The sequence below is a fragment of the Rissa tridactyla genome, chromosome 1 (assembly GCF_028500815.1).
Source record: "Rissa tridactyla isolate bRisTri1 chromosome 1, bRisTri1.patW.cur.20221130, whole genome shotgun sequence".
In the NCBI taxonomy this organism is placed as follows: domain Eukaryota; kingdom Metazoa; phylum Chordata; class Aves; order Charadriiformes; family Laridae; genus Rissa; species Rissa tridactyla.
In genome coordinates this window covers 184,817,708-184,843,035 of record NC_071466.1, presented here as the reverse complement: position 1 = coordinate 184,843,035, position 25,328 = coordinate 184,817,708, and the positions used below count along the sequence as shown (strand labels likewise).

Sequence of the window (25,328 nt, the reverse complement as noted above, 5' to 3'; positions counted from 1 at the left end):
TACTGTTCTCCCGTCACAATCACAGCCGGGTAAATCAACCATTTAATCCTCCTCTGCTTTTTGGCCATATTTGTACCGACTGCTGATACTTTAGGGAGAAGCTGCCATTGAGCGCATGCCCTTGCAACCTGAAGTACAAGCAGTCATTCCTGTAATAGATATAAAAGCAAAAAAATCTGGTTTGGTTTTTTTTTTTTTTGGTTTTTGTTTATTTGGGTTTTTTTGTGGGTTTCCTCACTTAGAGTCTGATCTGCTGCTCAGCTTCCCGTGGCAGACCTCTCCAAATATGTAGCCACAAAACAGGACTGTAAATTAATAGTTTATGCAAAACATTAACTTTTCCTATCTCATCAGGCATCAGGACAAGGAAGACTCTCATATACTCAGTTGCTGGTTAAACGTAATTAGTATTTGGGCCTAATGGTACGTTTCTTGCTTTATAACCCAGGTAGACACATTTGGTATGAAGGAACAAGGAATCAAGTTTATCTTTACCCTGCCACCTTAAGCTTTATCAATGCAACAACTGTTGGAAGAGAGACTGGCAGGTCTGAAGGCTGGAAAGGAAACACTACTTTCTGCTACTATTAAGAAAGCAGAAGATTCCAAGTGCATCCAATCACAACTGAACTAGGCAACCATTCGAAGAGGAAGCAAGGAGAAAAAAATGAAGGAAAAAGAGAAAAAAAAAAAAAGGAATTCCCTTGGTTTCTATGCTGTACTTGCTTCAGTTTCTAAAGGCAAGCATTAGAGTGGAATATTGCTACAAAACGGAGCCCAAAGAAGCAGAGCTGTTGGAAGGAGCTTTCAGAAACGAAGAGCCTTGAACAGAATTTTTTAGAAAACTAAAAGGAGTCTTCAAATGACAGTTTTAGAGGCCAAGCTGCTTGCAACTAATGACAGGAGAGGGAAGGCAGTAGAGAATACAATGTTTTGAGCCTAATGGAAAACAGAAAGGGCACAGTGAAAAGGAAGACTGAAATTCAGAGAGAGGGAATCGGCTCATGGTGACAGATGTAATGAGAAAGATTTGATACAAACGGTTCATGTGAAATAACACAAAGAAAAAGGAACAGACAGATGCATAAAACCTCTGCAACTTCACTGCTGCAATCAGGCTGAACTGCATACTTAGGAAATGTGATGGTGAAAAATACAATTTCACCTTTTATTCCAAAAGTTGTATTTTCCCTAAGCCTAACCAGCAAAGCAGATAAGATCAGATTAATCACTAATGCAATTCCAGGTCCTTTGGCAGACTTGAACCTGCTAATATTAAATGAAGACAAGATTCAAACTTAGGATGTCTGCACGACAGGTTAGGTTAGTTTCCTGCTCTCCCAAGGATAATCAATAACAAACGATTTTGCAGGATAATTTTGTCCTCTGAATAATGCAGCCCTTAGAAATACACCTTAAGGAAGTTACTAAAGCATCATGCAAAGGCAGCAGCGATACAATGCAGTTCAGAACACCATTGATTGGCTCTGTAACATCCGAGAAAGAAAAATATAGTGTGATTGACAGCTGCCACAGAAGAAAAGCTACAGGGTGAATCTTACCCGGGGAGAAGTGAGAGCCAACAAACATGCAGCCCTATGCTTTTAGTAAGGCCCTCCTTGCTATTCCTAGAAAAGCATTAATTTATTAGAAAGAAAAAAGCTAGTGGCGGAAGATTGGCATAGCCTCCTTGGCTTACAGTTGCAATCAGATGGGACATAGGTGGAGGAGGGAAAACAGGATGCCCCAAATTCTCAGTTTTTAATACTGACAGTAGAGCAATCTCAAGCTGCCTAGACATCACAGCACCTAAACGCAACTTTGAAAGCTTCACGCGCTTAGTCTTCTCTCCACTGCTTCCTCTTTTCTAACACTGCTCATTAAGGTTTCATGGGAGAAAAATCTAAGGGTGGAAAAGGGTACAGGAGACCTGGGAGTTCTGAAATAAATGATATCAAGATAACAAGCTGAAATTATGCCAATGGAAAGAAAGGATAGCAGTGTAAAAAGGGACCAACCTGACCAACAAAGAGCTCTTCATCAATCTCAGAAGACAAAAGCACACAAGTAATGGAAGCAAGGACAGATTATTTAATAATTATTAAGTAGAAGCAACAAGAGAACACAGGGACCATATCAGAACCAAAAGAAGAAAACAAAATAAGCAGTTGACAAGAAGAGATTGCTCTATAAGTGCACCTGTATTAAAACAAAACAAGGTTAGTGTTAGTTACGCAAGATGGAAGAAAAACAGCTGACGGCTGATGACATTAGAAATGAACTGTTCGATGGCTGTTTTCACTTCAGTATTCCCTACTGATGGCAACTACAAGCAACTGTATTCACACCACTGACAAAAGATTTCTGTCTACTAAAATAAAAGAATTGGTTAAGATGTAAGTTTCCTGAAGTTCAATGTTCACAGGTTTTCTGGGCCCCTAAGAGTTCTCTATAAGACATGTTAAAATTGATACATTAATCTTATACTAATACGATGTTAAAAAGTAGCCTCAAGACTAGTAGTAGTTATATTTGAGAACTGGCAAGCTGAAACACCTATTTTTAAAAAGAAAGAGATGGAAGATGAGAAGCAGCAAAAACTTCTTGACCAGAGTCAGGACCATTAATTTTTGATTCTAAAAAATATTTTGGAACAAGTACTCAAACTATACTCATTTACGCTTTCTACACTAACTGACACAAGTCAGCCAAGAACAAGGTATGTTAAAACAGTTTCTTCCACAATAGTATAATGAAAACCAGTAGATGACGTATTTTTATCTTGACATCTGACTATCACAGGACATTCTTATAAGCAAGAGAAACACAGCTCAGATGAAACTATTACGGTACGAATGCAGAGCTAGCTGGTGTTATCAGAAAGGAAAAAAAATAAAACCAGTCTGCTGTCAAACCAGAAAGCTGTAAGGATGTTCTGCAAAAGTATGTCCTAGGATTGATTTTGTCGATATTCTAACAATCTAGATGATGAAATCAATAGACAATATGGAGTTTGAATGTCTTCCAGATCTACTGGAGGACAATATTCAAATTAAAAAAATGATCTGACAAGATAAAAAAGTTGTCTAGAAAAATATAACATTTAATATTTATAAGTAAAGGAATCATTCAAATCTCAAGTCTGAATCAGTCACTGCAGCAAACATGACATCAGATTTTTGACAATTTGAATGCCGCAACATAGCAAAGGGCTATCAAGTATTCCCCACTGTTTAATTGCCTATTTACCTCAGACTTTTTTCCCCTGACATAACAGGGATATAACCATTGAGAGGGTGGTTAAGAAGGTGTTGGATTTTAAAAAAAATAATAATAACAATAAAAAAAAATCCCCTTCTCTCCCCAGAAATAATTGTTGACTTACTTAGGATCTATGAATCTTCTCCATGGTTCATTAAATTCTTCATTCAGAGATTTGGCAATCTTAATTTAGAAGGGAAAAACGCTGCCATCTCCTGGAGAGGGAGCAAGTAAAGCTATCGGTTCTCGGAATGCCTGCATTCTGCTCTCTGTCATGCACTGTTTTTTATGCAGTGAAGTAACCACAGGGACTTAGCAAGTCATCTTCAGATGTTGCACTTAGAAATACGACCTAAAAGCTACAGTGGCATACCACTTTCAAGATAATTCTTGGCGTCCTAAGTTCAGTAGCAACATCAGTCAGATCCACCCATCCACCCCACCAAATTCGACATGGTTGAACAGCTCCTTACCACACGCAAATCCTGAACAGAAGTCTCCATATAAGCAGGAGAGGGACCAGAAACCAAATACAGCAGCTTATTCTCATTAAAAGTATAGCAGACTGGATCGAGTGGAGTTGTAGGTGACTCCTGTCCTACAGTTTTCAAATCTTTCTGCTGTCATCTTGCTTTTACTGTCAAGTATCCATGTTACAGTTACCTGTTTTCATCCAACAGCCTTCAAGCAGCAGCTTTTGAGAATGTATCAAATGCTCTATTAGTACAACCTAGTCAGGCATACACCTCTGCTCTACACAGAACAACTCATAACAGTCCGTAAGAAGGTACGCTGCATCTACAAAGGCATACAAAATTACTCCAGCAACTACTCCCCCCACCTTCTATTAGTTACAGCAGCATCCCTGATGCGTTACCAGAATTGCTTTACAACAAGGGGAAGAAACAGCCAGTTATCAAGTAACCTGGGACACACCCAGTAGAAACAGTCGATATTGTAGGTAAGCTTCAAGCAGTGTTACAGAAAAGCTCTTCCATTTCCCCAATAACACTGGCTGTTCTCCTACTGCCCAGTTCCAGGGCTAATTGGAAGCCAAGTTAGGGATCTAATGCTTCATTCAAGTCAGTTGCTACCCAGCCCACAGATGTAGCTGTTATTTTATTTTTTTAAAACCAGATTATATCCTAACTAGGACATTACACACCTGCAAATGTTTTAAAATTAGTTCTCCAATACTGACTACATGAAAGATAACATCCATACCCTTTACTATTAATCCACCTTGGAAGCTTGAAGCCTTTTTGAATGTTATAGCTGTTTAATAGTTCCTCTGAGAAGAAAAAGCACAACTACCAAACCAAAAGCATTAATCTCAGAAGGCTTCCATAGTCAGAGGAGCATCAGTAAAGGACAAGGGCTGAATCAGGATAAAAGCAAGCTGACAGAATGTTAGTGTCAGCAGGATGAAAGGCAACGGTCGAGCCTTGAGACACAGGCAAATCTTTTAGATGCCACTATTTGGTTATTGCAGTGAAATCTTACAGTATATTTGAAAAGTTCTGTTATTTCCTTCTTCTGGTCACGGGAACAATATGAATAGTTTATTATGCCTAATGCTATTTCTTATCTAAGAATTTCAGGTGATTTCATGCCTTTGTCTTCTTCATACTGGAAAGGTATTCTGCTTAGCTCCCTGTGGCTGCTTAGGGACTTTACCTGCTTAGGAACAACGTACCCAAAAGATAAGTTTCATCAGAATATATGAAAAGTACTCTCTGAAAAAGACAAAAAATGTGCTTCCCTATACTTTCAGTTTAATTCTACAGTATTTGACTTCCTTCTATTCTGCAATTACAGCTGAGGTTCACAGGAATTATCTCAGCTATCAATGCAAAAACTCAGCTTTTGGGTAAACTCAAGTAAAAGAATTCTGGAATATTTTGGCCATCATACCTCAGGTTCACTTGGCACATTACATGTTCTAATGTGGTGTAGCCTTAGAGAAGAATGATTTAGGCACCTTAATTAAAAAAAAGAAAAAAAAAATCCTTAAAAGTGTAGTATCTTCAACTCAACAATCAGTTTATTTTCCTAAAATAAAAAACACACACATTTGTAATATACACGAATTGATTCTTACCAAAGACATGGTTATAAATACGTTTTTTCCTTTTAATAAAGATCTCTTATCTACAGTCCCCATCCTGATTGCCAATCTGCCCAGTTGTTTTTTAGGCAAACAGATTCCACTGAAGACAATGTAGATCTGTATTGTTTCAGGTGTTGGAAAGCAAACGTACCTGCAGAACAAGATAATTATCTCTTCAGGCACTTGCCATTTGGCTAAACCAAGTTTAAGAGTTTCATTACTTATACAAAAGCGACAAAATTCCAGTCTTTATAGGCTTCTTCAGCTGATTTCCACATGAAAGTAGTGCAGAACCAGAAATCTACATGCCAGTCATCTCACTAAGAGAAAATGCCATATTTCTTCTTCAATTCTTCAACAGAAATATCTTTCAATCCCATGTGATTCACATGATTGAACAACACCTGTGCAACTGTAAAAGAAAAAACCAACATAAGCTGTTGTTTTTGTTATTCTTCTATTATTTATTATTTTATTATTATTATTCTATTATTTGTTACTTTTAAGGTAAATCAGTCCAACTCATTCCTCAGTGAGAGTGAGGTTTGGATTATATAGCTGAAATAAGAGTAAATTTTTAGAACTACTGAGATGATAAAAGTAGCAAAGGGAAGCTCTCACTTTGTTTTGATGCCCACAAGCTGCGTAACAACATTTCCTTAAACAGGTATATAATCCTGACAACATACACAAACAGCTTTTATTTTGTTTGCTGTCTTGGCACTGTGCCATTAAATGCAGAAGATAAAAGTTAATGCCAGATGGCAGAGAAAGCTTACATCAGCTTAAAGGCATGAATGCAATTCATAAGAGGAATTTACTTGCACTTCAGCAAGTCAAACAAGTCATTTTATTTTAAGGAGATTCACACATCAAAATTTTGAAAGTATAATGGTTATTAGTGAAACTCAGTTGTAGATAGTAAATTTGACATTATTTGGTCCCAGAGAAACATTTTGCTTGTGTCTCACTGTTACATAGCCTGTCTGGTGCACTAAAAGAAAATGTTTGAGACAAAACCCACTTTTATAAACCATGAACTCAAACCAATGTCAACCCGAATCACAAACAAACCTAAATGATGCCTCAAGAACAGGACAGTGACAAACAGACTGAGCGGTTTAGAGATGTTTGCATTCTTTTTGCCAACAGTAAAGCCAGGATTGCCATGAAATGGTTGCAAATTGTGGAAAATGTGTAATTTGTATACCTTACATTTCAGATGTAATATTTCATACAAATTCATGAATTGGTAACATTACCAGCTACAAACAGGAATGCTAGTGAAGCTTACTTCATCAGACTAAAATGCAGTGGTATTACTGATAAAACCAAAACGATTTAGCTGTAGTTTTCAAGTCTTAACAACTAATAAGGAATCAAAAGTCTAAGAAAAGTTACATGACGTTCATATTAATTTTGAAAACAATCAAAAAGCTAGACAATAACCATAACTGATTATTACATAGAATAAACAAGAACAGCACTACAATTTATGTATTTCTTGCTAGATTCCACAGTATCACAAGTGAAGTTTGAAAAAGATACTACTGAATTACTTACTTTTTTTCTCTGAGCCTGACATAAACATTACTGCCATATCAAATCTTTTTAATTCAGATAGCCTCTGGAGGATTTCAAGGATAAGCGATGGCTCCTCTTTCCTGAAGAAGATTATTAGAAATATAAAAATAACTACTGTTGATTAGAAAGATTCAGTAGCTGCAAGCAATATTAAAGACTTCAGGAACAAGAAACTAAAGGACCAATGAACTCCCTTCTTTGTTTCTCTCATATTCCCTGCCTTTCTCATTTTTCCTGTTCATTCTCCCACCCACAGTGCAAAAAGTCAACATCCAGAAATCTTTACGCAAGTATCCTTCTGATACAGAGAACAGATACTTGATACAGATTTGTGAAGAAATACAACAACCTAGACTGATGCAAACTGACTGCTGTTCATGTACAGAATAGCTATTGTATGCTCACACCTTGCCATAACTGCTCAATTTTTATACATGTGTGTGTGAAGGGAAGCAGCGCCTGTGGTCATAGAAGCTCTGCAAGAAGCACCACATTACAGTTACCCTCATTTTTAGCCATTCAGAAAATTCCTAGATTGCATTCATTTTGCTTTCTTCTGGTCAACAGTAAACAGGCGTTATCTTTCTTACAAATAGTAACAACAAACAGTATTTTTCTTTCATAGCTTATCCTGTCTCCCTCCGGGAGAAATGTCTTTTACCTTACTGCAAACAATTTCAACTTCCTAGCCCTTATACGTCATACTGACAAATGCAGGACCGTATCTCTTCAGATGTCATATTTCACCCACGTGATGGATATTTACTTTTAAAGAAACCTTTCTTTAAGGTAACTTTAAGGCTAACTTTCATTTACATTTGCTTTTCCCCATAAAACAACACCCTAAAAACATTCTGAGCATGCGCTCTCAGGCAGAGTAACTAAGAGAAGTGGCACACTGCCTCTGACAGGCAAAATGAACTTTAAGCCTCAAATGGTAGCATGGATACAAATTTCAAAAACAATCGTCCGGTCCTGTCTTATCAGAACTTCTAGCTCCAATATACATTTACTACAGGCTACTGTAAAATGCTAGCAGGTAATTAAAAAAAAAAAGTCAGAATACATCACAATAAGCATTGCACGAAAATGAAACTCTCTGTATTTACTTTCTAAAGCTGAGAAATATAGAAAGCTAATATTGTGCAATTATATGTGATAACAGACCATACACAGTAATATGAAGGAAAATTATTTCATACAGTCTAATATTCAATTTCTGATGCTATTTAACAGAACTGAATTTGACAATATACAGTAAAGGCTATTTATTTATTTACCTCCTTTCTATCTGATTCTTCAAGATATCTTTAATTTCTTAGGAAGGAACAATTGAATCATTCCAATTATCGCATCATGTTCATGCAATGTTATGTGCTGGAAATAATTTTGTTAGCCCAAGGGTTGGGCTAGGGAGACAAAAAAAAAAAAGGGGGAAACCCCAGAATAGGAATAAGCAATTTAAAACAAAGGAGTCAAACTTACTCGATGTAGAAATCATGTAGAATTTTCAGTATCTGGTTGAACAAGTCTGGATCTAAGGATTTTTGGAACAGTTTTGGATAAAGCGATGGCTCTATTTGCTTTGGAAAAATTAGAAAAGCGTTATTTTTAGGCAAAAAGATACAGTTGAGTCATAAGAACTAGCAATGAAATTTTAGGATGTCTTGGGCAATGCTGAAGTGCATGAAAGGAAACAAAAAACCAAATCACTTGCACTATTTGACATTAAACATTAGTTTTGGGGTTTTTTGTTTGGTGTTTTTTTTTTTGTGACAATGATTGCTAACTTCTTTTAAAAGGAATCTAAGCAATTTTTCTGTGAAAAATATATAAGCAGAACTACACATTAAGTAGATTGATGTGTTCCAAGCATTTGTTCGGTTTAAAGAGATAAGAATGTTGCTATGTCTAATTACCCTAGGAGCATTCATTTGAAAAATTAGAATTTAACATGGTTACTAACGTATTTAAGTCTTTACAGAATCAGGGCCTATGTCTGAAAGAAGAGACAGATTATGCAGAGGACTGTATTCAAAGCGAGGTTAAGCGAAAACCTAGGCACAAGAGGAGAAATTACTCAAACGTGGATAAAACTACTTAGCATTATGTGAAGGTAATTAAAGAAAGGGACTATTATACACCGTTAAGACACTCTAAACATAGCTACATTTGCCACCTAAATTTGCACTGTTTCTTCAATGTCAGTTGAAGAAACTTGTCCAAGCACTGTCAATCACTACTATGTTTTATACCTTCAGGTACAAGTACATATTTTCCGGGCAGTCTTTCAACTTCCTGAAGTCAGCCTCAAGCTGGAAAGAATTTGCAGGAATGACAGGGATCTGAGAATCAGATCTAAATGACCTTCTGATTTCTTTTTCTCTCTGTTTGTTCACAGGGAATGATGGATGCAACATTGATGAACTTCCTTTCACACTGGCAGGAGGCCTGCAGAAAGATTTTGAAGCACATAATCAAGAAAACACTTACGGAAATCCTACACTAAGACCTAACTGGACATCTTTGAATTCATTAAAAATCTAAAATACTAATCCAAGTTAAAAAAAAAAATTATTTTAAGCAGGTATCTAAAAAAGCCCTTCAAATTATGGAAGCTTTGTATTTGATCCATCTTTTCTAAAAAAACACACCTGCTTACAAATACGCTCAGCCTTTCTCTACTTTGTTTCTGGAAATAACTGCATTTTATGGCACATATTTCTACCATATATAGCTGCAAAAAAAATATTACATTTTCTGCGGTTTCACAATACAAACAATAACCATGTCAAATGAACAAACCATTTTAAACACCGACTACGGTGAAGCTATTTTTTGTCCTGTAATTTACCAGTCAAGTCCATTTGTTTTTCAGAACTTAAAAAAGGGCTAAGAAACATATTTTTTTCTTTAACACTTCACAGTAAATCCATCTGACTGAGCTGGAAAAGGTGGGTGTGGGAGGGTGTTTCTCATAGAAATTCTTCAAACAGAATTTCATTAAAAGTATTTACTATTAACAGAATGAGATGATGCCAATGCATACAGAGCTTTCCTAAGCAGCCAACAAACAGAGTTCCAACACTTAGCAGGGATAAAGTTAGGATAGTGCCTTCTATACTTCAGCCTAGTTCCAGCCAGCCAGACTTGAGTCTGCCCAGCTAATACAGTAGCACTTGGGAGCTTTAAGCAAACATGAAGTTAACGGCTGCCTGCTCAGCAGAGGGAAGAGTGGTGACACTCTCATCTGCTCTTTTTATCTCACACAACTGGTGCGCAACGAGCGTTTGAATTCTGCTCTAGTTCTACTCTAAAACATTACAAATAAAAATCACAGCTAGGGAAAATGAAGTGCACAAGGAAGAGAGGACGGCATACTGGAAAATATTATGAATTCCTTTATAATGGAAATGCAAGAACAGGACTAATTTTCCATCTAACACTAAGTAGACCGTACTTGTCTCAACCACCACATGATCAAAGAAGCAGACGTGTTAGAACTTTATTTTCTTTCAATATTTTCTTTTTAACCCAAATTCTCCAAAATACATTTGATACCTCATCACATGTAGAAATGTGAAAGTGAAAATTAATTTCAGCTACATTTACCTTTTAAAAAGAGGATCAGAATTTTTATACTTACTGTAATGGTGAAGTATCACTGATTTCTTCTATTTTTAAGTGCTTTGCTTTTGGAATGTCCATTGTAGTCAACTGATCATCCTGATCTAGATTCCCTGTTGTTTCAACACTCATTGAATTCCTCCAGTTATTGACTAAAGAAGTAGCGATGGGCAAATCACTGTTTGGTGTGTCATCATCAATTTCTTCAATGGCTATTCTTTGCAAAGGCTTCTAAACAGAACACATACCTCCTGTCAGTGTGTAGCCTCAACATCTGTGTACATACAGGCCCCAGATACGCAGCTGTGTTTAATTTTAAATAATCTCATGATAACCAGTTTCATCTGTAGCGGTACATATGGAAGATAATTTCAATAAAGATAAATGGCAAAAAAGGAAACTTCATTACATTCTTCAGGAAGCCTTATATGATCATTTTATTGCTTTACCCTCATAAACCAGTGTATCCTTACTCTAGAGGATCTCATAAGCTTGCATTCTGTTTTCCCAGTAATAAAAAACAAAAAAAAGTGGTTTATTTCCCCTACTAAAATTCAATGGGCAAGAACTACCATATATTTTGACCAATCCCCTGGTCAAGATTTGTAATTTAGCTAAACAAGTAAATATCCAGGAACATAGGCCTTGACCCTCAACTTCAAATTTTGAGATGATAAATATCTGCTGGTTGACATTTACGTACATCATGAGGCACTTAACTCCACCACCAGAGGACACACTAACTAAAATGCTTCAGCTTCTTTAATCTTTGCATCATCACCATTGTTTCTGACCATCACCTAGCACCACCTTCGCAGGTCTTACAAGGCAGAACCATTTAGTGGGGGGAGGAAAAAAAAAAAAAAAGAAAAAATTCATTACCTTTTACTTTGGAATTTCATTTCCTGAATATGAAAATAGTGTATATTGATCTGGAAATACAGATGCAAACACACACTACTAAACATACTCAACAATTCAGACTTCTAAAAATGGCAGATTTCTCTGTCCAGTTCTAACACAATCCCATCGTAAGTCTTCACAGCAGTTTGCAAACTGCTTTAAATCATGCCAAAAACCCACCATCTTGTTGATGTATTGACAGACAATACACAGTTCGCTTCGACAATAGACCATCTCATCATTAGGCTAAGACTGGGAGGCTCCCTGGTGGATATAAAATAAAATTACAGTTGTCTCTGCAATCCTTGGGCAGTAGTAAAAGCACAGACGCTTCATCTATACTTGAACACCAAGGAAAAGACAATCAACCTAGCATCTCCACTTAATTTAGCAGCCAAACTAAATATGTAATATAATTGCCTATAGTGTTTCACCTACTTCATAATCAATTCATTTAACTTTCTAGAAATACTGTATCTGGTTATAGAGAACGTATAATACTCCCTGCCCACCCCCCCTGCCCCGCAAAAAAAAAAAAAAAAAAAGGATCAAAATAATCACACATTTTCTACTAAAACTATCCATCTGGATTATATATTTAATGGAGTAAACAAACGTTTTGAAATCATCAAAAACAGAACACTACAGTACTCTGTACAATGTGTGAGAATGCTTCATATTCACACAACTCACTGCTGAGTGTATAAAGATTAAATGCACTAAAAGGGGAAGCCTAATACATAAAGAAAGCTAATGTTACTCTCTCTGTTATCATATTTTGTCATATCTAACTCATTAGTCTGACTATAACCACTGATAATTCATAGCCCAAAAATACTGCTTCTTGAAAACCAATACCCAGCTATCCTACGGTTTATGTGGATGAAAATGCAGGCTCAAGGCTCTTGCAGTCGCCCTAGATGACACCAGCATATGACATGGGTAGGTAACGTGTCTTGTTACCACTACAGCTGCTATAGAAACTATAAACAGCAGATGAAGAGAAAGGAAGTTTACCCAGAGCCTTCTCAAGTCTGCAATGAAACACCGAGACTCAACTGCCCCCCCTTTAATATCAATTGCAACATTAGCTACGGGCCTAGGACAGGGTCATGGGGTTGCCTCCTCATTCTGTACTACAGATATAGGCATACACCACGTTTCCTGAGTGTGGTACTGTAGGCTGAATGCTTACACCACCGCTACTGTTACATGCACATGGAAATGCTGAAGTTTATGTTCTTGAAAAATATCAAAAAACCAAATCTGTAAATTTTGAGCTTCCCACGGGCAAGATGTATCTATCAGGAGTTGGTCTACAGAAATAAGCAAGAAGTGGATTTTAACTTTAAGCTCTATTTTTCCCATCATTATAGAAAGCAACTCTTAGAACAAAACAACTTACTGTGGATTTCAGGTGTAATGGATTATCAATCACTTTCACTATATTTTTTATTTCTGTTTCTTTTATCAATACTGCAGGATATTCTTGATGAGTCTGCTGTTCTTTCTCAGCTAATTCCTGAAAAAAATGGTAAGTCACCCAAAAGATCAAAAGTTTAACAAATAATTATTAAGATATGTTAAAAATTACACAATAAAAAAATTAAAACATTCTTTTACTATAGACTTACAAAAAAATAGCACAAGTATACATACATTCCTTATTTTAGTGAGTTCGTTTATTGCTTGTTTATTTCCAGGTTCCAGCTTCAGAACAGCTTCAAAATCTGAGTGAAAAATGACATAGGACAACTGTAAACATTTCAAGTTACAAGGTAACTACCAACTATTCAAACCTTTTCTTTTCCTTTAACAGATCTAAAATAATGAGAGGCAGGTAAGTCATCCTAATGCTTATATCATGACCTAGTTTTTAAACCCATTTTTCAAACTATTTCTTAGTACTTATCATAAGCAACAATAGTTCTAATTTCATATAAAATTGTCTTTGAATCATGTGGATACCAACACAAAAGCTTTTATACATATTCAATGAAACACACCAAAATCCCACCATTCCTAATTTTTGCAATGATAACCTCAATTAGTCAGCAATTAATTTAATTGCTACTAGAAGACTAAAAAAAAAAAAAATCAGGATGCACTTATCTCTTGCCTATCACACTTAGATAATTTGAAGTCGTACCTTGCATAGCTTCTTTTAGCTTTCCAAGAGCAACTCTGGCAGCTCCTCTTCTGGCAAAGGCTTTAGAATAGGAGGCATCTAAGAGCAGAGCTTGCGTACAATCATTTTCTGCCTCTTCATATCTCAGCAAAAGAGTTGAACAAAATTAATAATCAGTTTCAAGAGGCAGTTTCAACTGAAAAGACAGAGCTACCCAAAACAACTGAAATATGAAGACAGATCTTACTTACCTATATACATATAAATACATACCACTGAGCTAAAATGTAAAATAAAATAAGTATAAAAAATATGATTTCTCAGCACCTTGAAATTTCAGCCAAATCTTTCAGCCAAATGACACACTGCTGACTCTTTTTATCATCACAGAGAAATTCACTTCCTCTGTGAAAATAAATACTTAAAGCCTGTCAGAGCAGAGTCCACTTTAAACAGTAAATAGCCTTAAAATGGAAGTCAGCATCATAGCTTTGTACATCTGAAAACCAGAAATACCATTACAAACAAGCAAACAAAAAAATACTAGAAAGGAGAAGCAAGCACATATCAGAATAAATTCATCTACATCTGAATTTCTGTGACTTGTCCTTAACTATTTCAGAATAAGATGCCGGTATATCCTAGCATTAAAGTAACTTGCTTCATTGTCTGACCAAATTTCCTCATCCCAGTTATAATAGATCATGATTCCACTATGTGCATATTTAAGTATTTTCATTCATTCCTTTTCTCCTCCTTCAATCTATCATTGAATTTATGGAAATAGTTTTGGGGTGGGTTTTTTTTGCAGTTCTTATCAGTTCTAGACGTTCATAAGAATACCAATGAGTTTCTGTTGCATTTTATGTTTGGGTCCTCTTTGAAATGCAAAGACCCACGATACACTGGTTTATCACACAGAATTGATTTTCTTGCTTTGTCATTCAATTAAAGCATCCCTTCCTCTGATTCTCGACAAACATTATTTGCATTATGATGTCCTCTATGGCTTCAATACTGAATTACAAATATTGTGTCAGAAATACTACCTGTGCAACTTATTATAATCTCATAATTTGAGATCAATGTATTGTCTCTACAGATACCCAGCCACACCATGTTAGAACTGATGATCAACCTAATGCTCAGCTCTCTGCATCTCATGCTACCAGTTTAAACTACCACACCATCAGAGAATCAAAAAAGATTCACACTTCAAAAATGGTCATATGTAATTTCTCTCATTTGCTAGAAAGCATGCATTTCCTACTGTTACTGGATTACATGAATAAAGCTTAATTAAAAAGAAACTAACTACATATACATGTCTCCATTAGTGGAGTTAAAGAGAAATATATTTCAAAAATTACAATTTCCAGAAAAAGCTCCTATTCATTCCCTTTGAAGTCAGAAGTTATAATCCACTTTTTACAGTGCAACATTTAGTAGCTGACTGCGTTTTATAATCAAAAGAGACATAAAGATTTGGGCAGGACCTATGAGAAAGGCGAGTATCTAGAATTTTACACACATAAAAGAATGAAAATCAAACTTTAGAAACTCTATTTCATACTGATGCTATTATATTCTCTCAGAACTTCTTTCCTATGAAACGCATCGTAAAATCACACATACCGAGTTGTTCTCTCTCCCTTACTATCTTAAATACAATTTATTCTCTACTGAGTTCTGGAAAGAATTAGAAGGAGTGACAGTAACTTGAGTGAAAATCTACTGGATCATTCTTCCATGTAGTTCTCAACAAAGAAAGAACCAGTATAGCACATGCAATTCTACTTACTTTTCAATCTTTAGGTAGGCCATGGCTCTGTTAGCTGGCAAAAGCGCATTGGTTCCATCTGCTGCTATACCACGGGTATAACATTCTATTGCAGTCTCATACTTTCCTTCTTTGAAATAACCGTTACCCTGTAATACGTAACGTAGAAAAAAATAGCATTGAGAAAGATCTAGTGCAATGAGCTTTTCTTATCCTTTTCAGTAGACAGGGTCACAATATCAAGAAGATGGATCACAAAGAACACCTGCATCAGGGCAGATATTTATGGCATATTTCTTCATAGCTAAGCTTAGAGGCAGAGACTACAAAATATACCTTAACTTTTTCTAGTACTTTAAGGATAAAAATTACTTTTCTACATGCATAGTTTAATCGCAGACTTGTAAGTCTATAACATGTGATTTACCCTTACTCTTGATGTGCAGGATATGCCACCCTGTACCTCCTGAATTTAAATACAAGCTGAACAAAGACGAAACTTTACAATTCTCCTCTCAAGATGACTTTCTGCATTGCACGAATCCATCTTTACCCTGCTACATCCATGAAACTCTTATCCTTAAATATTACTTGGGCCCAAATATTGCTGTTATTTTCTAATTAATGTTCCATACAACAAAATTACATTACTTTGTTTGTTTCTGAGAGACTAAGATTATCTTTTGCTTCTCAGGACTACTATAAAGCCATGTATTATATTCTCCACTACTACTCTACTCACTGGCAAAAAAGCGAAGGCCACAGTTCAGACTTGACAGGATCCATGTTGCCAGAACAGGCCCATAATGAGTCAACTCTGCTACCAATGAAGTAGTGCACTAGACTGAAATTTCTTTTCTGTGGCCTTTTCAAACTGTTGTTCCTTTTACCTACTTAATTTCTGCTTTCCTTCTTTTCCTATTAATTACCTCTTAAAAATCAGCACAGGTAACCTGAATATTGATAAAAAGTCAGAAGCTAAAAAGCTAGGTAAGAGAACAGAAAGAAAATTATGTTTTAGTTGATAGTATTATTTCTTAATTGCAACAATGGGGAGAGGGAGAAATCAATAAGCCAACTGTGAGTCGAGACCATGTAGCCAGAAAGATATTTTGATTGTCATTGTTGCCTGCCCTCCCTGAAGTCCTTTTTATAACTACTTTTCACAATGTAATTAGAGGTTTGAAAGCACAAGGAACAGCCCACAACTCTACTTGGATGAGCAGGGGTCAAGATGCACATAATACTGGAGAAACAGGATCTCTGTGAAATACAGTTCAAGTTCTACTTATCTTAGCACATATTTGAAATTTATCATATGCAATTTGGGCTCTAAGAGCTACCTTGTATAATTATTCCTCCAGAAGAGTCCAAAAAGAACTCACTGTCCCTTTCCCCTCCTATAGAGCCTAAAACAGGAAACAATATCAAGGACATTGTATTTGTGAACTTCAAGACAGTTTCAGGTTTAATTTACACATTTGCATAGCTAATAGCACAACAGAACACTTTTCTTCCCTAGTTCTCATCTGCTCCACCAGAACCTGTGACTTACCAGATCTTTTTCTGTAATAGCCTTCTGCTTGAGCTGCTGGTCTTCAATCCGCTTCTTCTCTTCATCTGTTAATTCTGGTCTGACTGTATCTTCAAACTCCTTCTGTTCAGAACACTCTTTTGATGACAGAGCCTGCAAAGAAGAAATTTTTTTCCTCAGTAAGTATTTGCCCTCTGCTCTGCCAAGCGTTTTAACAGGAGTGCCTGTGTTGCAAGTTGAATGCAAACTGAAAAGATCATTATAAACCGTTCTTGAAAATGCATTTCTATGAGGGACTGCGAATCAGAATATTACTTGGTAAATAAAAAGTATGTAATTGCTGAAGCACAATGTGAAGTGACTCATGAAACCTGTCTATATATGTTCCAATTCACAAATCATTTACTTCTTCAACTACTGGAGACTTTGCGTCTTTATTTTGAAAATAATTTTTTCAAGTGCTTTCAAAACCACAGTTGTAGAGGTATAAGCATACTCACACAGTAATGACAGGTAAGCTTATATTTACTGAGGTCATAATAATCAACATTCTCTGCCTGACAAGAAAGGGATCAGACTTACAGTAGAGTATTACGTTCTGCTACGCTTAAACTCACTTTCTGGTTTGGCAGACCACAGCAATCAGTGGGACTACAAGCAGGCTGGCAGTTCAGCTTTACTGCCAAGAGAACACCCAGGTTCTGTCACATGTAGTGCTACCTTGTATGAAAATACTAAGCATGACTGAAAAAAAACATTAACACAGGAGGTAGAAAAAACATCTGGGGGAAGATTTAGAAAAGCCAACCAAACCAAACCACAGATGTTGATGCGTGCATCCAGTTTTAGTCTGCTAATCCACCGTTACATGGATGTTTGCATACATGCTAGTTTATCCAGAAGAAACTCAATTACAGATTTTCACCTCAGTGAACTTAAAACATCAAAAATGTCAGAAAAAAGCACAAGGACTTGTTGAATTCAGTTCCTCTTGTTGATACAGATATAAACTGACTAATTTATGTTAGGGCCTATTAATCTTATTACCTGATTGATTTTCTTCAGTTCATTTTTTGCTTCAAAGTTGTTTGCATCCAGCTCTAAAACTTTTTCATAATCTATCAGAAAAGCAGAAAAAAAAGAGAGGTTTTTTTCGAAAGAAAAAAAAGTTTCAGATAGGAACTACAGGCAAGTAACCAGAGTATAAAATAAGAGCTTTTTTTTGAGACAACACATTTTGTAGTTACCTAAAAAGCCCACGATGCTACAAAGAACATATTATTCTAAGACATTTAAAGCCGAATTATTCTAGAACTTCTAATACTTACAAGTAATCATTTAGACTTGCTGCATGAAATTTACCTTGCCAGAAGAATATGCAATATCGCATTTCCTTTCTTTATTTATAGGAAATGAAAATTAAATTCCTACATCAAACAAGCAAATCACAAAAGCTTCAATCAAGCAGATAAAGGAACAGTTGGTATGTATTTTAAAGAAAGAATTTAAAAAAGACCCACCTTCTTTAGCACCTTGAAGATTTTTCAGAGCAAAGCGAGCAGCCCCTCTTCTGGCATAAGCCTTCGTGTAATTTTTATCTAAAGCAAGTGCTAAATTGCAGTCAGATTCTGCAACAGAATACCTATCAAAAACATGAATGAGTTAGTTTGGACACATCTAGGTAACAAAACCCCAAATATCAGCAAGTTAGCTTACTCTGAAGCTTTACAGGTTCTCTCTAGTGGAAATATTACATGCTTCAGGAGGGGCACAGAACAAGTATTTAAACATGTCCCAATTCAGAAAGTATTAAAACAGGAAAGGAAAACAGAGGTCAGCAATCTGTACTGCAACAGAAAGAATAACCCACTCTCCTATACCCTTTCTTCACCCCAAACAAATTAAAGCCTTAGAAATAGAGCTCACTATATCTGAAAGGCAAATTACATACTGAACTTCCTCTCTTTTTGCCTTTTTTTTTTTTTTTTTTTTTTCTGAAGTCTTATACTGTAACACAGAAGATGGCAAATTTCCAGCATGAAAGCAGAGGAAGAAAAGATGAGAGACTACCATATTCTTTATCCTGGCAATTTCTATTTTACTTTGAAACTGCAAAGCGGGTTGCAACAGCAGTCTTACACAGGCTGTATTACAGCACGGTGAATAATATAATCAAGCTTAAAACCAGTCAAAAGATCTGAAGGTAGCATTCGAAAGAAGAAAATATTAAGGATTTAACAATACAAGCCTTACTTTTTCATTCTATAAAAAGCTGACGCTCTGTTTGTGGGCAATACCGGATTGTACGGATCAGAATGCATCCCTCTAGTGTAGCATTTTATAGCTTCATCAAAGTTCCCTTGTTTAAAGTAGCTATTACCCTGTGAATAGAAGAAAGTCTTATTAGCAAATTACCGTACACTGACAGACACGTTACTAATTTTTGGTTAAAAAATTCAAAGCTTGTATTTTAGAATGCTCAAACATTTTTGTTTAACATCTCTCACAAAGTACTACTTTACTGTAAAACATTTTTTTTTAACTACAATATTCTAAGTATCCCATATTAAATATTTCTTATGATCTATGCAATAAGAGGGTTTTATTATATACTGATTTTCAGTATCTGTAGGTCATTTCCAGAAACCTATAACAAACACGTACATAGCTGCTTAAATTTCCAAGGAGAATCCCTGAAGGTTTTTTTTGACTTTTTAGTAACTAAATTGGGCATCTTTGCTTTTCAAGGTAAATATTCTCATTTCTGCCTCCTCTGGGACACAACTTTTGTCTCATGTGCCCTCAACTGCTTCACTGCAGCCAAGATGAAAATGGACAAAGACATCTCAATTTCTCAGTGTAAACTGCAGATTATACATCGGGGAATTTCTAAAGCAGCAGAGAAAAAAGGCGGATATCACCCATGCAGACAATTAAAAAAACCCCTACAGAACTCTACTGAAGAAGTCTGGACTGACAGATGGTGTTAGGTGACTGTTTATAAACAAGGAAGTTTCTCAGAACTACAGAAGTTGCCCTACAACTGCCAACGGAGCATGAGATAGGTCTTGCTGTATTCGCCTTGCAAAATAAGGTAAAACTGAAATGGTACCAACTTGCCCTTACCAAGGCAGGAAAGATATACAAGCTCGCCCATCATGCCCAGATGTAAATGGCCTCGCAAAGGAACTAATCTTAAATTATTGGTGATTTAGTTTGGGGCATTCAGACGTTGTGTTCAGGTAAACACCAGTCTGATTCATATGGCAATTCTATACAGCAATCCAACTTTTCAAAGCATAAAACCCACCAATACATTAATCATTATAACTGCACATTAAGGAGAGTCTGACAGGCCTTGCTGCAATTGATGATGAGAAGAAACAGAAATGTAGTGAGAATTACGTATGTTGGAATAACAGGCAGGAAAAAAACAGACATAAAAAATTCCAAATGTGCAATTTTTCCACCAGAAGTGTAGTCTCACTGAACAATCTTTTAAAAGAAACTAAAAATGCTACGTCTAACTTGATACTATGCAAATCAGAATCATTTAGGTTCAAAAAGACCTTCAAGATCATCAAGTCCAACCATTAACCTAGCACTACACAGCCCACCATAAAACCATGTCCCTAAGCACATCTACACATCTTTTAAGCACCTCCAGGGATGGCGACTCAACCGCTTCCCTGGGCAGCCTGTTACAATGCTTGACAGCCCTTTCAGTGAATGAATTTTTCCCAATATCCAACCTTAACCCCCCCGGCGTACTTGAGGCTGTTTCCTCTTGTCCCATTGCTTATTATTTGGAAGAAGAGACTGACCCCCATCTTGGTACAACCTCCTTTCAGGTAGTTGTAGAGAGCGATAAGGTCTCCCCTCAGCCTCCTGTTCTCCAGACTAAACAACCCCAGTTCCCTCAGCTGCTTCTCATACACTTGTGTTCTAGACCCTTCACCAGCTTCATTGACCTTCTTTGAACATCCCCCAGCACCTCAATGTCTTTTTTTGTAGTGAGGGGCCCAAAAGTGAACACAGTATTTGGGACGTGGCTTCACCAGTGCCGAGTACATGGGGATGATCACTCCCCTAGTCCTGCTGACCACACTATTTCTGATACAAGCCAGGATGCTGTTGGCTTTCTTGGCCACTTGGGCACACTGCTGGCTTATATTCAGCCAGCTGTCAACTAGCACCCCTAAGCCCTTTTCCACTGGGCAGCTTTCCAGCCACTCTTCTCCAAGCTTGTAGCGTTGCATGGGGTTGTTGTGACCCAAGTGCAAGACCCAGCACTTGACCTTGTTGAATCTCACACCATTGGCTTCGGCCCATCAGTCCAGCCTGTCCCGATCCCTCTGCACAGCCTTCCTACCCTCAAGTAGATCAACACTCCTGCCCAACTTGGTGTCATCTGCAAACTCATTGGGGGTGCACTTGGTCCCCTCCTCCAGATCACTGATAAAGATATTAAACAGAACTGGCCCCAATACCAAGTATAACAAACGGTTACAATGCTATAACCTTTTCCTTCTCTGCAAGAGCTTTTTCTGCATCTATACGGATTCCATCTTCCTCAGAGTCTGATTCTGGAGATACAGAATCATGAGTACTGTCTTCTTTATCAAGTTCTTCAAGTATCTTATCCTGAAATCAGATAGAAATAAATTATCTTCGTTATAATCTAACAATGCAAAATAAATCAAGCAAGAATTTTGAAGAATTAGTAGTGCATTTTTTAAAATTTCTACTGCTTAAGTTCTCTTTATTGGGGAGTTTTCCACACTTCAAAAGTAAGAGATCTATCCTCTAATACTGTGAGTTGTATTTAGCCTTATATTCTACTAGAATTATAACCTTTTAATAGATCTATCGTCATTTTTCCCCCAAAGTAAAATTCAGTCTGCTGGATGACAGCACAGGCAACAGAAAACTGGTATTTCTCAATATTTCAAATTTCAAACACATAAACTTTTTGGAAAAAAAACTACTTTCTACATTCATCAGCACAGTAAGATACTGACTTGTGGACTGAACTCTCAGCCCTATTAAAAAAACAACTTATTTAAGACAGAATCAACTGGGAAAAAAGACTAAGTTAACAAGCAAATATTCTGACTCACCACATCAAGTTTTCCCCATGCTTCATAATCATAAGACTTGATCTTGTTTTTCTTGTTTTCCTCCGTTGTTATTTTTGAAGGGACTTTACTTTTGCTTTTCTTCTTTTTCTTAAAAGCCTTGTTTCGAATTGGTGGCAAATTCTAAATTAAAATAAGTAATTTATCATAAAACAGAGGTATGAAACTCACTTGCATTGAAGAATCTATAGTACCTGTATCTAGATACAGTACCTGTATCTACTGGCTAATTTTATTTTAGAAATCCAAGTTGTTCTCAGGAACTCTACAAACCATCAAGAACAGCAAGTGTAAATCTTTCAATACATAATAATAGCAAATATTACACGTATGATACAAAGTTAAATTTTAGAAGATGAGTGCAGAGTATCACTGAAAAATAACACCAATACATTAAAAGTCAGCAATAAATAAGTAATACTGATGTTGCAAACAAACATTCTCCTAGATCTACCCAGAACTGATTAAAAATATACTGGACCCATCACCTCCAGAGGCTACCGCCCCACAGCTCTGTTAGTGGAACAGTTTACAGAGGAATCTTTGGTTTGCTTCGGATGAGAAACAAGTCACCTGGGTTAGCTCATACCTTCTATTCAGGTGTTTTAAGTCAACACATTTAATTTTGCTGAAGCAAAAAGTAATTATTGTAAACACTATTGCTTTTGTAAACACTTATGAATAGCTAAGTTAATACTGAAACTGGAGTTGTGATTTTTACCTCTTCTGGGACACCACTCTGTTTTCTTAGTTCAGAATCCACTTCTTTAATATCTTTTTCCCAGCTCTCCAATTCTCTCATAAAATCCTGCAGCTCTTCAGCATTCTGCTTCATTTGCAGCTGTAGTTCTAGTGCTTTATTTGGTGCACTCATTGTAATCTGCAAAATTTCAAGGAAAAAAACTCTCTGAAGAGAAATTCAAAGTATGTGCTGAAGGAAGCTAGCTACTTCAAAAATTAAGACGTCTGACTTACATGCAAGACAGGCTTCCCAATAGCCTAGTAGGAACATTAAATAGAGAGAGACTAAGAAAGAAAATTTAAAGTCTTTGAAAAAACAACGGGAACCCATGTATTTAGTTAAAACAAGTATATTAGAACAAACAGTAAGTCATGCCTTCCTAACTAAGTGTGAGGTAAAGGGCTCAAAAAGTCAATGAAAATCCTGAAAGCGATAATCAGGTGATGTTAGTTTAAAGCCACTTCTGCAGTGTTTCTCAGATGACAGAATGAAGAAAAATTTAACACATTAACACTCAAGTTTTAACTAAAACAAATAACAATTAAGATATACATGCAGCCTTCTATCTGAACAGAAACAAGATATCTGACCAACGAACTCCCAAAAGCATTTTCAGCTCCTACAAATATGTTGAAATATGCACACATTTTTAGCACAGGAATGAGGAAACACATGAGGTGTTTTACTATGAAGTGTAATGCATTACAAGTCCAAAATATTCTTTGAACATGTTCTTTATACACATCTGTAGCCCTCCAAGTCCCTAGAACACTGCTTAATAATTATTAATACTTAACAGTCTTCCTAAGTTTTGTTGTCTTATTTTTAGTGTCTTGGATGAAAGACATATTATCACAGAAATACCAAGTCACAAGTAAAAAGTAACCTTAAAAAAAATCATGGTTACAATTCAGAAAAAAATAGGCACATTTGTACAGTCCAACACACAAAAAGCTGAAAGGATGAAGCAAATATATTTTGAAAATAATCATGATTAAGTAATTCATGATGAACGAAATACAAACTTAGACGAAGAAAGCTACGAATGGTTGGTAACTCTAACCTCTTGACTGAAAGAGATTCAGGATCAGTTACAATCCTCACATAAGGATAAATAAACTATACAGAAAGTACACACAAAATTTAAGGGTAAAAAAACCTAGATTATTTGTTTATTTTTAATGTCCAGTAAGACAATAACCTTGTAGCACAGAAATATAAAAATGTATGGGCCAAAGACAGCTCATAATTTCTGCAATACAATCTGCTGTCCATAATTATGGACAAGAGTCTCATACAAGATGGAAAAACACATTTCATGATTATTAGTGAACTAACACTACCAAAGCAGAACTGTTTTTTCATCCTCAGGAGTAAGCAGCTGAGCAGGTGCCTTGATGCACCAGTTGTGCTTCTCCTTAGTTACCTCCTATGCTTAGGTGCTAACATTGTTTACCCTTAGCAATGTATTTTTCCTAAAAAATTTTAAATATTTAGTCTATTTGTAACTAACTGGAAAGAGACTTTAGATGAAGCCAAAAAATAGGTATTTTTTATTATATTTCCAATTCAAATGGTTTCTATATTTTTTTTCACCTACACCTGTTGCCACCTACTGAACTGTCTCTGTGCTATTCACCCAGTTAATTCCATGAAACCTGGGCATGGGCCCACCAAATATTCTATACAGCTTACTGCACCCTGGTCAATGATAGCTAGAACAAGATGCTTCAAAAGATGCAAGAAACTACACTGTGATCCGTTAGACTTTGCTTTTTGCTACCAGTAGCTAAAGTAATATTTTTATACACGTGAAAATCGAATATTTAATCTACCTGCTTGTTTTTTGGCATTCTAAAGCATCTTGCACAAGTATACCATGTGAGCCTGCTCCTGTGTCCCACTGGCCTACGCTGCTTGTCGCACGCAGCTTAGCAACGACCTCAATCCACGCGTTCACAACAAACTCCTTCCCAGTGCGGCTCTTACACCCTTTAAGGCAAGTTTTAATTGAATCTCAGTGCTCGGGCCGTCCCTTGCTTTACCGAAAGCCCGAGGGCTGCCCTGTCCCAGCGCCTCCGCGGGGGGGAGCATTGCCCCAGCGGCCTGGCCGACAGCCAGCGGAGCGGGCGAGCCCCAGCAGCAGGCCCCACGCCGGAGGAGGCCCGGGCTCACGCCGAAGAGGCCCCCGGGACAAAGCCGGCCCTTCGGGGTGGGCTCCTCCTCGCCTCGCCAGGCCGCGGGGTGGCGGCAGCGGGCCCGGCCCCACACACCCCACCCCGGTCTCACCTGCACCGGTTCCCGCCTCCTCCCGCCGCCAGCACTGGTCGCCCTTCCCGCACGGCCGAGCCTCTTCCCAAAAGGCAGCACAGCCCCGCAGCGGGACGGTCCCCGCGGCCTCTCGGCGGCGGAGGCGGCAGAGGCGGACAGCGCATGCGCCCGCTCCTCGCCTCGCGGCCCGCGGCCCTCCGCACCGCCTGGCCGCGCCCCCTCCGCATCACGTGACGGGGAGCTGGCCCGG

The 25,328-nt window shown here is 37.1% G+C and overlaps 1 protein-coding gene across 1 annotated transcript; it reads right to left on the bottom strand.

Moving 5' to 3' along the window:
- Window positions 1–5,283: 5,283 nt before the first annotated feature.
- Window positions 5,284–25,263, bottom strand: RPAP3 (RNA polymerase II associated protein 3). The gene is made up of 17 exons (XM_054196838.1): window positions 25,097–25,263; window positions 22,787–22,945; window positions 22,048–22,188; window positions 21,449–21,571; window positions 19,181–19,308; window positions 18,448–18,569; window positions 17,975–18,045; window positions 16,949–17,080; window positions 15,415–15,542; window positions 13,635–13,756; window positions 13,145–13,215; window positions 12,891–13,007; window positions 10,602–10,813; window positions 9,211–9,406; window positions 8,441–8,538; window positions 6,935–7,035; window positions 5,284–5,783 (listed from the first exon to the last, which is right to left on the bottom strand). Exons 2-17 carry the CDS (start codon window positions 22,937–22,939, stop codon window positions 5,692–5,694), a joined length of 2,007 nt encoding a protein of 668 aa, XP_054052813.1. The 5' UTR covers window positions 22,940–22,945; window positions 25,097–25,263; the 3' UTR covers window positions 5,284–5,691.
- Between the last annotated feature and the right edge of the window lie 65 nt (window positions 25,264–25,328).

Bases quoted from the DNA above. Each gene is read 5' to 3' on its own strand.
- RPAP3 (XM_054196838.1), bottom strand. From the start codon at position 22,939: ATGAGTGCACCAAATAAAGCACTAGAACTACAGCTGCAAATGAAGCAG. The intron at 18,046-18,447 runs GTGGGTCTTTTT...CTTTTCTGATAG, and splicing joins TCTTCAAGGTGCTAAAGAAG to ATTATGAAAAAGTTTTAGAG. The intron at 13,216-13,634 runs GTACGACTTCAA...TTTTTCACTCAG, and splicing joins GCTAAAAGAAGCTATGCAAG to ATTTTGAAGCTGTTCTGAAG.